This window comes from Zerene cesonia, chromosome 28, assembly GCF_012273895.1.
Source record: "Zerene cesonia ecotype Mississippi chromosome 28, Zerene_cesonia_1.1, whole genome shotgun sequence".
Taxonomy (NCBI): Eukaryota; Metazoa; Arthropoda; class Insecta; order Lepidoptera; family Pieridae; genus Zerene; species Zerene cesonia.
This window is the reverse complement of record NC_052129.1, coordinates 3,944,986-3,958,178: the sequence shown is the minus strand read 5'-3', so window position 1 is coordinate 3,958,178 and position 13,193 is coordinate 3,944,986. Positions and strand designations below refer to the sequence as shown.

Genomic DNA, 13,193 nt, shown 5'->3' with positions numbered 1-13,193 from the left:
AAATGATTTTATTCGAATCGCTTTTTTATTATATTGAATATAAAAAATATCACAAAAATAAAATATATTGCGTCAAAATAATACTATTCCTTAAATGCATATCCATTTAAATCGCAAAATTCCTCCTAACTACATGGCCAGCTCTATAAAGCTGAAAGGCGTATCCTATTATTCCTGGTTTCCTTCTCAACCTCCCTCTATGTTCTCCAGTTCCAACATTTTATCCTTTTCATGGGGTTCTGTTTCACCAATTTCACCTTTGGTGCCTTTAAAATAACATTCAATTTCGTACAAAGTTTTACCTTTGGTTTCGGGTAATAAGAAAAATAGAAATGCACCGCAAATAGCAATGCAAAGCCCATACACACAAAACGTTCCACTGACACCGATCTGTCTGAATGATGTTGGAGCTGTTTTCACGACAACGAAAAACATAATTGACAGGAACATTCCAGAAATTCCACTACCTAGAGATCTATAATCTAAGGGAAAGATTTCGCCGGCAATTGCCCACGGTATTGGTAAAATACCTAACGTTTTCCCAAAAATATATATCAGCGTTGGTATCACAGGCGTCCATTTGTATTCATCAGGTATATAACCAAAATCTCTCAAGTACAAAAGCAGGGACGTTGAAAACAATGCAACTACACTGATGTAGACACCTAAAAAGAGGACAGTTCTTCTGTTCAGTTTATTTACAACGACACATGATAAAATTGCCGTTAGAAATCTCACTATGTCTACCATCAGCATCCCAGTACACGATTCAATCGCACCCCCTGTCACTTCTTGCATCATAGGTACTGTGTACGATGGTACAACAGTCATACCAGATATTTGAAACAATATAAACATATACATCATTATCACAGTAGGCTTATAAAATTCTGGTTTGCGCACGATTTCAAAGAACAGTTTAAATTTTGACTTCTTCGACGGTACTGAATTCTTCTTCTGGCTGTCGAGTAGAATTTCTAATTCCTTCTCGGAACTTTCATCGGAGCCTCTTAGCCATCGAAATGATTTTCGGCATTCCTCAAATTTGCCTTTAGACGCAAGAAATGGTGCGGTTTCAGGTGATAAAGAGATCAGGAACAGTGCTATGGCGTAGAAACTTCCGCATGCAACAGCTGCTGTTCTCCAATACAGAAATGTACCGAATACGTGGGCTACCAACATTCCTGTGGCAAAGGAAAAAGCGATAGTTGCTAGGAAAGCTCCTCTGTGCCTTGGGGCGGAGTACTCAGCTATGGAGACAGGCGCCGCGGCTGCTTGCAGTCCCATTGCGAAACCCTAGAAATAATGGGTTTCATATTAATAAACTTATAGTTTTATTAAATTTGCGAGTTATTTTTTTAGTAACAATTTTTGCATCAATATAATAAATAAAAATAATATTAATCGATACGTGCAGAATGTGAATATGTACATACAAAATTGATATAATAAAAACACTTTTGTAATGAAACTAAAAAAAAATAATAGAACATTTCTATTATTATCATGAAGCTATCCGATACTTTTGAACACAAGTTTCTTTCATAAGCTCTCTCATATTTATGTCTATGAATAACAATAAATATATAATAGAACCCAAGACACGGTTCCACATACACCTATACCTACGCATGAAAGAAATCCTCTTCAATCTATCTATTTGATTTAAGGTTACATGTCTAAATTAAATCGCGTACTTTATAAATTGACGCGTATCGTATATAGCGATCTCCTCATTGAGTCAATTTTGCCATTTTGTCTCAAAACCATTCTCAAATGACGCAATTGATCGGACTCAATCAGCGTAAATGGAGCATTCGATTCGTATACAGAGCGTTTGTCAATATGTGAAATACGTATCGTATCGTCTGTTTGTCTGCGTTTAAGGTGGAGACCCTGACCAGGCCCCTGCTTACTTGTACTTATTATTCTGTGCCCTGACGCACAATCATAATTCCTCAAAATTATGTTTTTGAATTTATGGCTGGTAGGAAACAATTGTTGCATGTTGTATCTATAATTTGCTCTCTAAGCTAATGTTATGAGTCGTTATTTAAGTTTGTTGCAAAACAAATATAGTAATAGTAAAATCAAAAAAATAATAATAAAGATGAATCACTACTATTTTAAGACTCTAATTAGTTGTAGAACTTGTTAATATCTGCACCCTTTGCACTTCATTCTTCCTTCAGACTAACCTAAGGTTAACAAGGTATTACAAAACCCCCGTAACAAACAATATCTGAAATCTATCAAAATGCAATAAATTACCTGTAACGATCTGCTAACAAGTATCAAAGCTGGGCCTTTAGCAGTCACTAGCAGAGCCCACCCACAGAGTGCTGGCAGACAGCTCAGCTGGTTGGTAAGACGACGGCCGAGCTTCTGAAGACAGAATGGAGCCACTACGATCCCGGAAATTAGTGCTAAGCCCAGTATTGAAGCTGGAACGAAATTTATTCAATCAATGTTTCTCGATTTTCTCACACTAAGTCATGTGCTCTTAAACTATATTTATGTAAAAATGCAATACTTTTGTAGACCTAAAACCAATAACACAATAAAAATGGCTTCAAATTCCAGTAACTGGCCATTACTTCAAGTGCTTAAGGAAAACTAATTTAATGCCAAGCAATGAGATAATGGAAAGAAGATGATAATGGTTCAGTAGCTCATTACATCAAAATTTTAAGTATTTATAATGATCTACTATTATACACCTAAAATTTATAACATTCAACTTCGTACCGGTACACATTAGTTACCAATATGATATTGTGAGCTATATAATACAGAATAGTGACTTTACAGAACATTGATAGACAAGTGAGCTTTTTTTTGTCCCTATGTCCCTATGTGGGCTTTAATCTTTAAAACTACGCAATAGATTTTGGTGTTTTTTTTATTAAATGGAGTGATGCAAGATAAAAGTTTATACGTATAATAAATCTATTAAACTGCTCCGAATTTCGCAAAGCCGCGGTCAAAAGCTAGTAGTTTGGATAAACAACAATCCATTGAATATAATGTGATAGGTCAGAAGTGAAAGGATCGGCTGGGTTACTAGGCAATTGTAATTTAGTATCTGAATATGCATGTAATATCATTATTATGCGCGATGTTAGCTGTGATTTAGAAGTCTTAACGTTTATTGTGCCGACAGGTAGAAACACCGCCGTCATTATAATGCTAACGCGGAGGAGCGGCATAAGTATTTATGAGATAGGTATGGTTACAACAATGCAACAGATTCTCCTTCTGCTCATCTCTCTAAGTTGAATCATCTATTTGATTGGACTAAGAGACTGAGCGTTATGATTACTGTATACCTGTACTTAAGTTTACGTTCTTAAGGTTGCCAAATTTTATTAGTGTGTCTTATTTGAATGGAGTTAAATAAAGATTACGGACTTTAAAAAACGTGTATTATTTATTAATTTTTTCGGCACGTAATGTTTTACAGTTTGAGCATCCCATATACCCAAACTATAACAAATTAGTAAATAGTCGACTATTTTGACAACGATATTAGATATATGCATGAAATATATTTATAGCTGGCGCATGGCACTCGTATAGGATACATTGTTATATACTCAACTTTAGATGAAGTTTGACAGCTCTAATTCTCATTCTAGCACGGCCCACAAATAAATAAATAACTCAATGGCTCACAAATATGAAATCGCGGACTATTAACCGATACTGCATTTTGTTCCATCGCTTATAATTAAGATAATCGATATACATACAATCAGGAATATTTAACATAACTACCTGTGGTTTGTGATTTGCATATTATGTAATATTACGTAACATAACAGATGTAATATCACATTGGATTCCGGTAATCGATTAACATTTAACTCACATATTACCACGTAATAATACACGACAATCATTTTGTTTATCAAATTGTCTTGTCCTTGATAGCAAACATAAGAGCAAATGATTCGTCTAAAATACAATCAGTGAGTGCAATTTACATCTAAACAAACGATCTTTTATTTTAATAACGTAGTTTGTTATTATTGTAATAAGGAAGTAGGCATCATTATGGTACACAGTTTTTGTAATATAGTTTGAATTAAAGTGATCATAGTGTTATATTCCTATTCTTATAGCCTGAGGTCAATTTAAATTTTGTAAAATTATTATGTTCAAGTGATTATTTAATGGATAGCTTGGGATAAGGAAGGATAACATGGAGGAGAGATAAGGCTTTTACCCAATAAGGGGTTCGTGGAAATAAGAAGAATCAAACCAGAACTAAAAACACTTACTATATTTAGAATTAAGTTGTATGTATTAACAACTAACAAAGCATTTGCAATGTGATTTATTGTATTTTGTATTTTACGCGGAATGAGTAAGCTTTATTATTATTATAATGATTTAATGGTTATTACATCTTCAATCAAAACAGTTGTAATCGTTTGCATAAAAAAGAAGATCTTAGGGAAAAAGACGTCAGGAAATTTTATCACCAAATTTACCTTATACAATTTTTAAAGCTAATAAAATCACTCTTTACCAAACAGTTACTACGTCATACTCATCATATCGTTATCATAAAATATTTGTAACCTATAAGTAAGGTAAATTGGCAATAAATATTAACATAGAATTTGTGTTGATATTTATTGAGAGACCTTGTGACATGTGTAGAAAATATTAAAAGAAAACGTAGATAATATTGAGGTAACAAATTGATAAAATTTGAAGTAAATCCTGAAGAAAACTTCGATTGGTTTTGTTGCAGGAAACATGTATTATCAAATTATAAAACTGTATTGGTTGTATAAATGGGCGACAACTTCGTTTCAGTTCTAGATCGACAAATGGGTAACATAGATAACCAAGTAGACTTTGTATAGATACAGTAATTACTGCACATTTATCCTTACGATAGTTACGATGCCAAAACAACACATACACTAACTTATAACTCCCCTCTTTTCTAGAAAAAGGAGTCCATTCAACCAAAGACATTTTCTTTAAAATAAGTATTTTCCAACGTACCAGTCTTATAAAAACAAGCGTTAATACTAACCAATCCACGACTCATGTTCTGGGGTAAGACGTAACACAGAATCTGGCCGTCGCAGCTGCTCCAGCAGTACTCCAGGATAGGCGATGTTAGCCCCAGTTCCAATCATGTACATAACAATACCACTGACCGCCAGAAACTGCAAAAATTGTTATCATAAACAAGTTTTAGAGAAGTTTTAGTTCTGGCACTTAGTAATCTGCGGTTTGGTTTATACTGCGTGTATATATTTTTAGGAAACTTTAGTTTAATCAAATTCTTAAAATAAAGGGAGATATTGATGTCAAATCCCAAAAAAAAAAAAATTCAAAAAACGAAATTCAATGAAAATGCCTAATTTTCATTAAGCTGTTACATATTGGTATCATTTTCAAAATCATCTCTCAATAATTACAATTTGCAAGTAATCTAATTTAATACACGTTCGCAATTGCATTATCTCAAGTATATAATTTGCAGTTTGATTGATATTGTTTTGACCTAAAAACCTCTGCAATTGCTGTTTATCGATATCATTTCGTGACATACACAACCAAATAGAGGATATTTATTTTAAAAATTAAAAACTTTTTAACGTATTTTAAACGTGATTTATTCATTATATTATTAACCCGACGTTTCGAACAGCGAGCGTGGTCACGGGAAAATCAAACACAAGAAATTACCAAACAGAGGATAGTTCAAACCACATTTCTTTAATAGAAAATTCATCCATGCAGACATTTTTTAATGTAGGTAAAGTGTATAATTATAAAAATTTGAATATAATTATAAAATATCAATTCACAATTTTAAAAGGTATATCCGAGGTAAAACAAACTTATTCGGTGATTTCCGGTTCCTTGATTTGATGGGTTGACGTCACACATTTCTTGATAAATTATTTGCCTCAAAATTATTTTACTCGGGTTTTACAATATCGGTACATATTTTAATGTATTTCTTAATTCAAATGAGATATTTCAAAATAAATAGTCCTCATGTGTTTAAAAATAAGTTTATTTCTAAACGCATGAGGAGTTAGGTCTTAAGACTCTCTATTTCTCGTGTGGAACTAAAATAAATTTTTGCTATCCTTTCATTTAAATACCACCACGACTTATGAGGAAATAATTCACACATTACGAGTATAAAGAGAAAGTGAGTTTGAGTTTCTTAGCATAGAGATAAAAAATTATTCAGCTGCTGCCCGTTTTAGGTTCTTTTAATTAAATACGCACCATCTATGCGATTGGCTTTTGATACATAAAGAGGTCCCGCTTTTTTAACATGCTGTATTAGCTTCATCCGTATGTTTCTTTGTAACCGACTCCCTTAGACTTGATTTTGACCCACTTTAAACTAACAGATTTAATTCAAACTTTGTATACTTGTCAAGGATCGGTGACGGTAAAATTTCATGAATGAAACGTGTTTTTTTGTTTTTATCATATTTATTATTTTACTAGAGTATGCATTTACGCCTTCTCGGATTGATCGGAAGATCAGTTCATTAATTGATGTCATAACGAAACATACAAATACTCTATAAGATAATATAAAGAGAGATATTTATTCAATCCTTTCTTTTATTTCCTGTGCTTACCTGTCTTAAGAATGGTGACATTTTTTGTTTGCCGTCGACGCCGCCTGGGCTCGTGCCATCCAACATCTTTCCAGCCATGTTTGCAGCTACCAGCCTATTGACTTGGCATTCTTGTCAAACGTTTGGAATTGTCTGTTCAAAAAGAGTATTTTATGAAAAAAAAACGTGCTTTTCAAATTAAGAAGCGTAATGCTTATGTTGGAAATTAATTGTCCGAAGTAGTATTATGAAGAAGAAAGATTTAAGTTTCTGTTTGTATGTCTGTCCATTGGATCGTTAAAAAAATATTCTACCGTTAAAGAGTTACATTGTTACCGAGTAAGGCTTACCTTTTTGATTGATTATTATCCTAGGTCATCCCGGCCGAAGCCAGTACAATTAGCTAGTAACAAAGCTTACTTTATAAGTAAGTGGCTACAAACAACAGATGAAGAAAAACAAATGTCTAGATTATAAATAAAAAAATAAACATTGACTCAGTTCCTTTCCGTTGTATAGACACATATGTAGATAAAGGAAGTTACAATGGCATTCTAAATAAAGTACTTTACTTATGTGAAGGCTGTTTATATTTAATATCAAAAACAAAATATCCCAGAATTACGATTTCTCGACAGTTTTTATTGAAACCTACTATTTGTTCTATTTCTTGGACCATTTAGTTAGCATTTTAGTCTTTCGCCCTCGTTACGTTACGCTTACGTGGCTCTACTTAGCTTTCTGATTTTGCCATCATGTGTCAGATATTTATGATTATAACAACATTTTCTACGGGGAATATTTATATTATGTATAGTTATGAATTTGAATAAGCTATTGATGCCTTTCATTTCATAAATTTAAAACGACTTACTTAAAAAGCAGTGGTGGCTCAAGGGTGAGAACCTTGGACTTCAAAATCGATAAGTCGAGGTTCGAGACCGGGCGAGCGTGCCGGAAGGAAATTGATTTTTCAATTTATCTGGTCTTGTAGTCACCAGTGCTTAAAACGGTGAGGGAAAACATCGTGAGGAAACCGGCATGTCCAAGAATCAAAAGTTCGACGACATGTGACATCTGCCAACCCGCACTTAGCCAGCGTGGTGGATTATGGCCTGAACCCTCATAGGAGGCCTGTGTCCCAACAGTAGGAACATATATGAGCTGATTATGATGAAACCGACTTGAGAACACTTCACTGTGACGAGTGCGAGACTTTCGCGTAGCCGACTTTTTCTACTTTATGGTTAAAGCCAATTATTTCCTAGAGGATTACATATGAATCCCTTATAGAGATATCCCGCTCAGCGTTTCACATACGAATGTGAACTGACTTTGAATGATAATCCGAGATCTTCATGAGCAAAGATATCATTGATATGAATAGTAGAGACCGTTTTTTGCACCTTCATATATCTATGTTTAGTATCAGATTGTAGTAAGACTACTTTATGTAAGGTCAAAATACGGGTAGAAAATCACTAAGCGGTAGCGGAACTTCAGTATGATATCATTAATATGGCTGAAGTTAATTATCTTGTCTATGGTTGCTGCACCATATTCTGCTACGTAATTAATGTTATCAGCAAGATCTATTGATTGTTAATTATTTATATAGGTTCCTTATATAACTGAGACTCATTTCCTGCCATTCCGACTTGTTTTTGTTGAATGGATTTGCAAAAAATCTTTTTGAACATTTACAGTGTCTTGAATTTTCGTTAAAACCTTTCTTACACCTTTAATTATATCAATGAACAACTAATTAGCTTACATTCTTAAATTAATTGAATATTGAACTGTAATAACAAAATTTTCCTTATTAATTTTAATATAACCTTGAGATTATTTTTACCCTGGGATGAATGAATTAATGGATTAATTTGCTTTTGAAAATCTTCTTATAAAATTGGCAGTTTTTATTCGTTTTTATAATATATAGTAGTTCTAAATATGCGTATTATAGTTGGTATTCGTAGAATCTTTTCACTGCCAAGTTTGTCAGACCCACGAGGGAAACTGGTCTGTCAAGCAGGTAATGATGTATGTGCGAATGTGTGCGAATATCCATGTGTGTGTACTAACGTCACACAAGCGGACTCTCGGAGAAATCGTGTCCGTCTGAACTGATGAATGAGGTGGATCGCTTTCATAATATCCTTCCGCATTATAATATTTTATCTAGTGGCTGTAAATATGAGTTGTCTCTCTCGATAGTTCTATTTTATATAGTATACGTTACGCGCACAAGCGCACGCATTAATGTAGAATGAGATATATTTTTATGCTCATATCTATATTGAATTATATTTGTGGATTATTCGAGAAATTCAACTTATATATTATTTGTCTAATCGAACTTTGGTAAATTATTATTTTGGCACCTTAAGTAAAAATTAATCTTGATGGAAATAATTTAATTAATTCATTAACGTGAAGATTTGAAATGGCAATATTTGATTTTTTCATTTTCTGGAATCAAAAAATTCAATTTTTTTTTTTGTAAAATTGAAAACGTTTTTGAGTAATTTCTGCATTAAAACAAAAATAAACATTAATTGATTTATTGAATAATTTCTTAAAAATTTAATAATTTGTCAATTATACTCATTAACTTAAACTTAATTATTTGCAATACATGAAATATTTTAATTATTTAAAAAAACAAATCAATGATATTTCAGTGATGGGGCGGCATTTTTCCAGTGCCCAAGGGCGGCAGAAATTTAAATCCGGCCCTGTGTATAGGGCCTATAAAATGCACCTAATACTGGTCTAGCGCCATATAGTACTATTTATAAGTCTGCCTATTATTTTTTATGTTATTTATGCAAGCAGAAAAAAGATATAAATAACAATAAATTTGAATTAAAAATAAGAAAAATAATAAAACATCCATATATTATGGGCATTTACTTTTCAACTCTCTTTACTTTAAAAATATTTAATGTATACAGATATGTTCTGATTACTGTTTTATTATATGGATTTCAACATTATTTATTTCGTTTCAAACTTTTATCGAAATATTTACAATAGATTTAAGCGAACAAAAAATGGTAAAAATACATAAGCGAAAATTTATATTTTAAATATGTGTATATTCCGATGACTTATTTATGCAGCAGTTTGCATAAAAATGAAATACACTGTATAGAAAACGTTCATCGTAATTTAATCTGCTTTGTTAATATATCACGGTCACTTATATCGAGGGTCACACTTCGAAAAACACACATAATATTGTTTTTTATTCGTGATTATGCTTGTGCTGGGATTTGTTTTTATAACTTCACAAATTTCACGTGCGTTAATTATAAAGAGTGCCTAAGGAGGAAATTATCAAAAGGCAATAGGGAAAAATACACTCATTGAAGTTATGAAAGTCTAGAGATAAATAAGGACAGTTTTATGATGCTCAAAGGTTCTCATAGTGTGAACAGCATAACCATATAAGGTAATAATATAGTATGGATGAGAGCACATTAATCAAATATCTCGAACTTTCTAGAGCTAGAAATGAAAGAACTTTGTTACGTGTCTGCGAGAAATTTCACTGTGTCTTCTGGAATAGGAAACAAGGGCGAAGATATAAATCGACTTGACCCTATTCCCTGAAAATCTGTAGTTACGGATAGCAATATTAATACTATATTTCTACCCTCTTATTTGCTGTCAAGACATCTATGACATCGTTTGCGTAGAGTGTGTATTTTATTCCGATTTTAGCTCACCTTGTTGTTGTTTTGACGTCACTAGACCCTTTTATACTTTCTTGGATTGAACAGAGCTGCGTAGGTTGCAATATAAGCACGAGTAATGAGGACCCTTTTGTATTTCTAATGTCACTAACATTATACTTTACTTCGTGAAGTGGTTGATACAAAGCTGGATGTATTCTTAAATGAAGGTCGTATATGTCTTCGGAGCCTCGGTTTCGTCCTTGACTTAAAAAAGCCTAATATTTAAGCGTCTTGTTTTGTTCTTGGCCTTTTGAACCGACGTTTCCAAGCAATTGGTAGCGTTTTATTAAGGAATAGATTGCGAATTGATTACCTAACTGTGTTCTATCGAAAATCTGTCAGGTAAGTATTGTTTTACAATTATATAGCATTGCAATTATTCTTGCATTGTTATCTTTTTATACTATACTCGCTGTACGCCCCGGCTCCGCCCGGGTAGTTGTTTATTTTAATTTAAATTATAATAAAAACTATCCTATCTCTCAAGTTGGATCGAACTGCACATGGTGTGCGAATTTTATTATAATCGGTTAAGTGGTTTAGGAGTCTATTGAGGACAAACATTGTGACACGAGATTTATATATATTAAGATGACTGCATGTCGTTATGTTGGTATATGTTAATATACCGTTATTTTTTTAAATATGTATCATCTATATAAAAAAATATATTATTATGTTTGCGAGCTTCATCTGCATTTCATTAAAGTGTATCAAATTTATATAGCTCGTGAGTTTCATATATATATATATATATATATTGCATTTGCCTAATCGGGGCAAATTGGGGGAATCCACCAACGTTGGTGACCATTTAGATATATATGTACTACTAGCTACGCCCCGCGGTTTCACCCGCATAAGTCCGTATCCCGTAGGAATATCGGGATAAAATGTTGCCTATATGTTATTCCAGTTGTTCAGCTATCTAAGTACCAAATTTTATTGCAATCGGTTAAGTAGTTTTTGCGTGAAAGAGCAACAAACACACCCTTACAAACATTCGCATTTATAATATTAGTAGGACTAGTAGGATAGGATTAGTTATTGATTTACCACCTTAATACTATTCTATTTATTTCATTTTTACCATTTTTTAAATACATGTGATTGATAAATAAAACGGTGGCAGGTGTAAGGTTCAAGACACATGGGTCAAAACGTGCGCAATAAACGCACGTTAATTAATCCATACTTATAAAGCTTTTATATTTTATAAAGTTTGTATGTTTGTTTGAACGCGCTAATCTCAGTAACTATTGGTCCGATTTGAAATCTATAATCTAATTAGTGTCCTACGTGGCTAAAACCGCGGGACACAGCTAGTAGTTAATAAACCTGCTTTGAATTGGTTTTATTTCATATGTCATTGGATTCAACTTCCAAGGTTCGCATGTATTATTTTTATTGTAGTTTTAACAATTTTTTTAATAAAGTGTTTTATATACGACTAAAATAATACAAGTATATTATTTGACTCGTATATGATGATATGTATTATCTACTTAAGAGTTTTTTTCTATTGTATTATTGTTGCGATCGAATTTTAATGCTACGCTTTTTTTAATAAGTATATAGTCACGCCATTGTGTTCTGGAATATTCTGATACACCTAATTATCTGATATTACGACCTATTTAATTTATTTCATGAGAGCATATATTATTTTAATTAAACCAAATTAAATAAAAAAAATGTGTACTGTAGCAATGTAAATTATCTACACTTTTAGAATTATTTTATATTACTTTTTTATTAAATTGTATATCAAGTGTTACGTGTTTTTTATTTCAAAATATAATGTCGCAAGTATATTATAGAAAACTATAGTACCATTTGGAAGACGGAAGACATTTGACATCTTTAAAACCAAAATTAATTTAATTCATGGTATTATAGCTACTTTCCGCATGCCATTGGTACTGATAAAAGATCTTTCATAATAAAAATCGTATAACAGAACATGATAAGCACAATAGTAAAGAGAGCAATACTTACGTTGTTTAATAAACTTTAAAACATTTTTCACTCCGCAAATAAAAAGCCAAGCGGACCCACTTCTCCAATGGTTTAAATCGCACTGATCGTGAACTCTGAAGTTGACGAAAACGTGTTTAAGTCTACACTATAAACACGTGTGTGTGTGACTGTGAGGGCATGTGTGTGTATGTTGCTGTTTTTACGAGCTGTCGCATAAAAAATAGTCATGTATAGAACGGATGTTTTTTGCACATTATTATTACATATGAAATTTTATCAGTTACGTAAGTTAGCTCAAGCTAACCTAACGTATTTGTGATGACTTCTGTTTGTCGTTTTTTTATAACTTAACTTAAAAAACTTTAGTAGACTTAAATCATTATTGTTTTTATTTAGTGTATATATTCAAATTCCATCTAGATAGATATAATTTAACATGTATCGCTAAAATGTACGTAAGTATTAATTATCCATAATTTCCAAATGACTGCATTAAATAATTATTTTTTTCTTATTGACGGGGTTTGTGTAAAATAAAATAAAAATAATAATCAACAATTTTTTTTTTACCTGAGCGAAGCCGTGACGCGAATCTATTATGCAATAAAATTTGATGTGGGAAACGAGCACGCTTCGGCACGAATTGGGCCAGCTAACACCGGGAAAGTACCACACCCCCATAGAAAACCGGAGTGATATACTGACATGCCACAGTGTTTCGTAGGATGAGTGGGGGAGCCGGAGGCCTGTTTCCTTTTCCTCACCCGTCCCAGTCCATTCCTTCTTTCCAGTCGTCAATCCATATCTTTTCCCTTACCCCTTAAAAGCGGGCAGCGCATCGGCAGAGGCACATGGA

At 32.7% G+C, this 13,193-nt stretch overlaps 1 protein-coding gene across 3 annotated transcripts; it reads right to left on the bottom strand.

Moving 5' to 3' along the window:
- Positions 1-20: 20 nt before the first annotated feature.
- On the bottom strand, positions 21-12,463 carry LOC119837648 (facilitated trehalose transporter Tret1-like). 3 transcript variants are annotated; one of them, XM_038363360.1, is made up of 5 exons: positions 12,356-12,463; positions 6,636-6,767; positions 5,054-5,189; positions 2,272-2,444; positions 21-1,296 (listed from the first exon to the last, which is right to left on the bottom strand). In XM_038363360.1, exons 2-5 carry the CDS (start codon positions 6,711-6,713, stop codon positions 187-189), a joined length of 1,497 nt encoding a protein of 498 aa, XP_038219288.1. In that variant the 5' UTR covers positions 6,714-6,767; positions 12,356-12,463; the 3' UTR covers positions 21-186. The 3 variants fall into 3 exon arrangements, with proteins under 3 accessions (XP_038219288.1, XP_038219289.1, XP_038219290.1); XM_038363361.1 differs by having other exon boundaries at positions 6,636-6,745; XM_038363362.1 differs by lacking the exon at positions 6,636-6,767.
- Between the last annotated feature and the right edge of the window lie 730 nt (positions 12,464-13,193).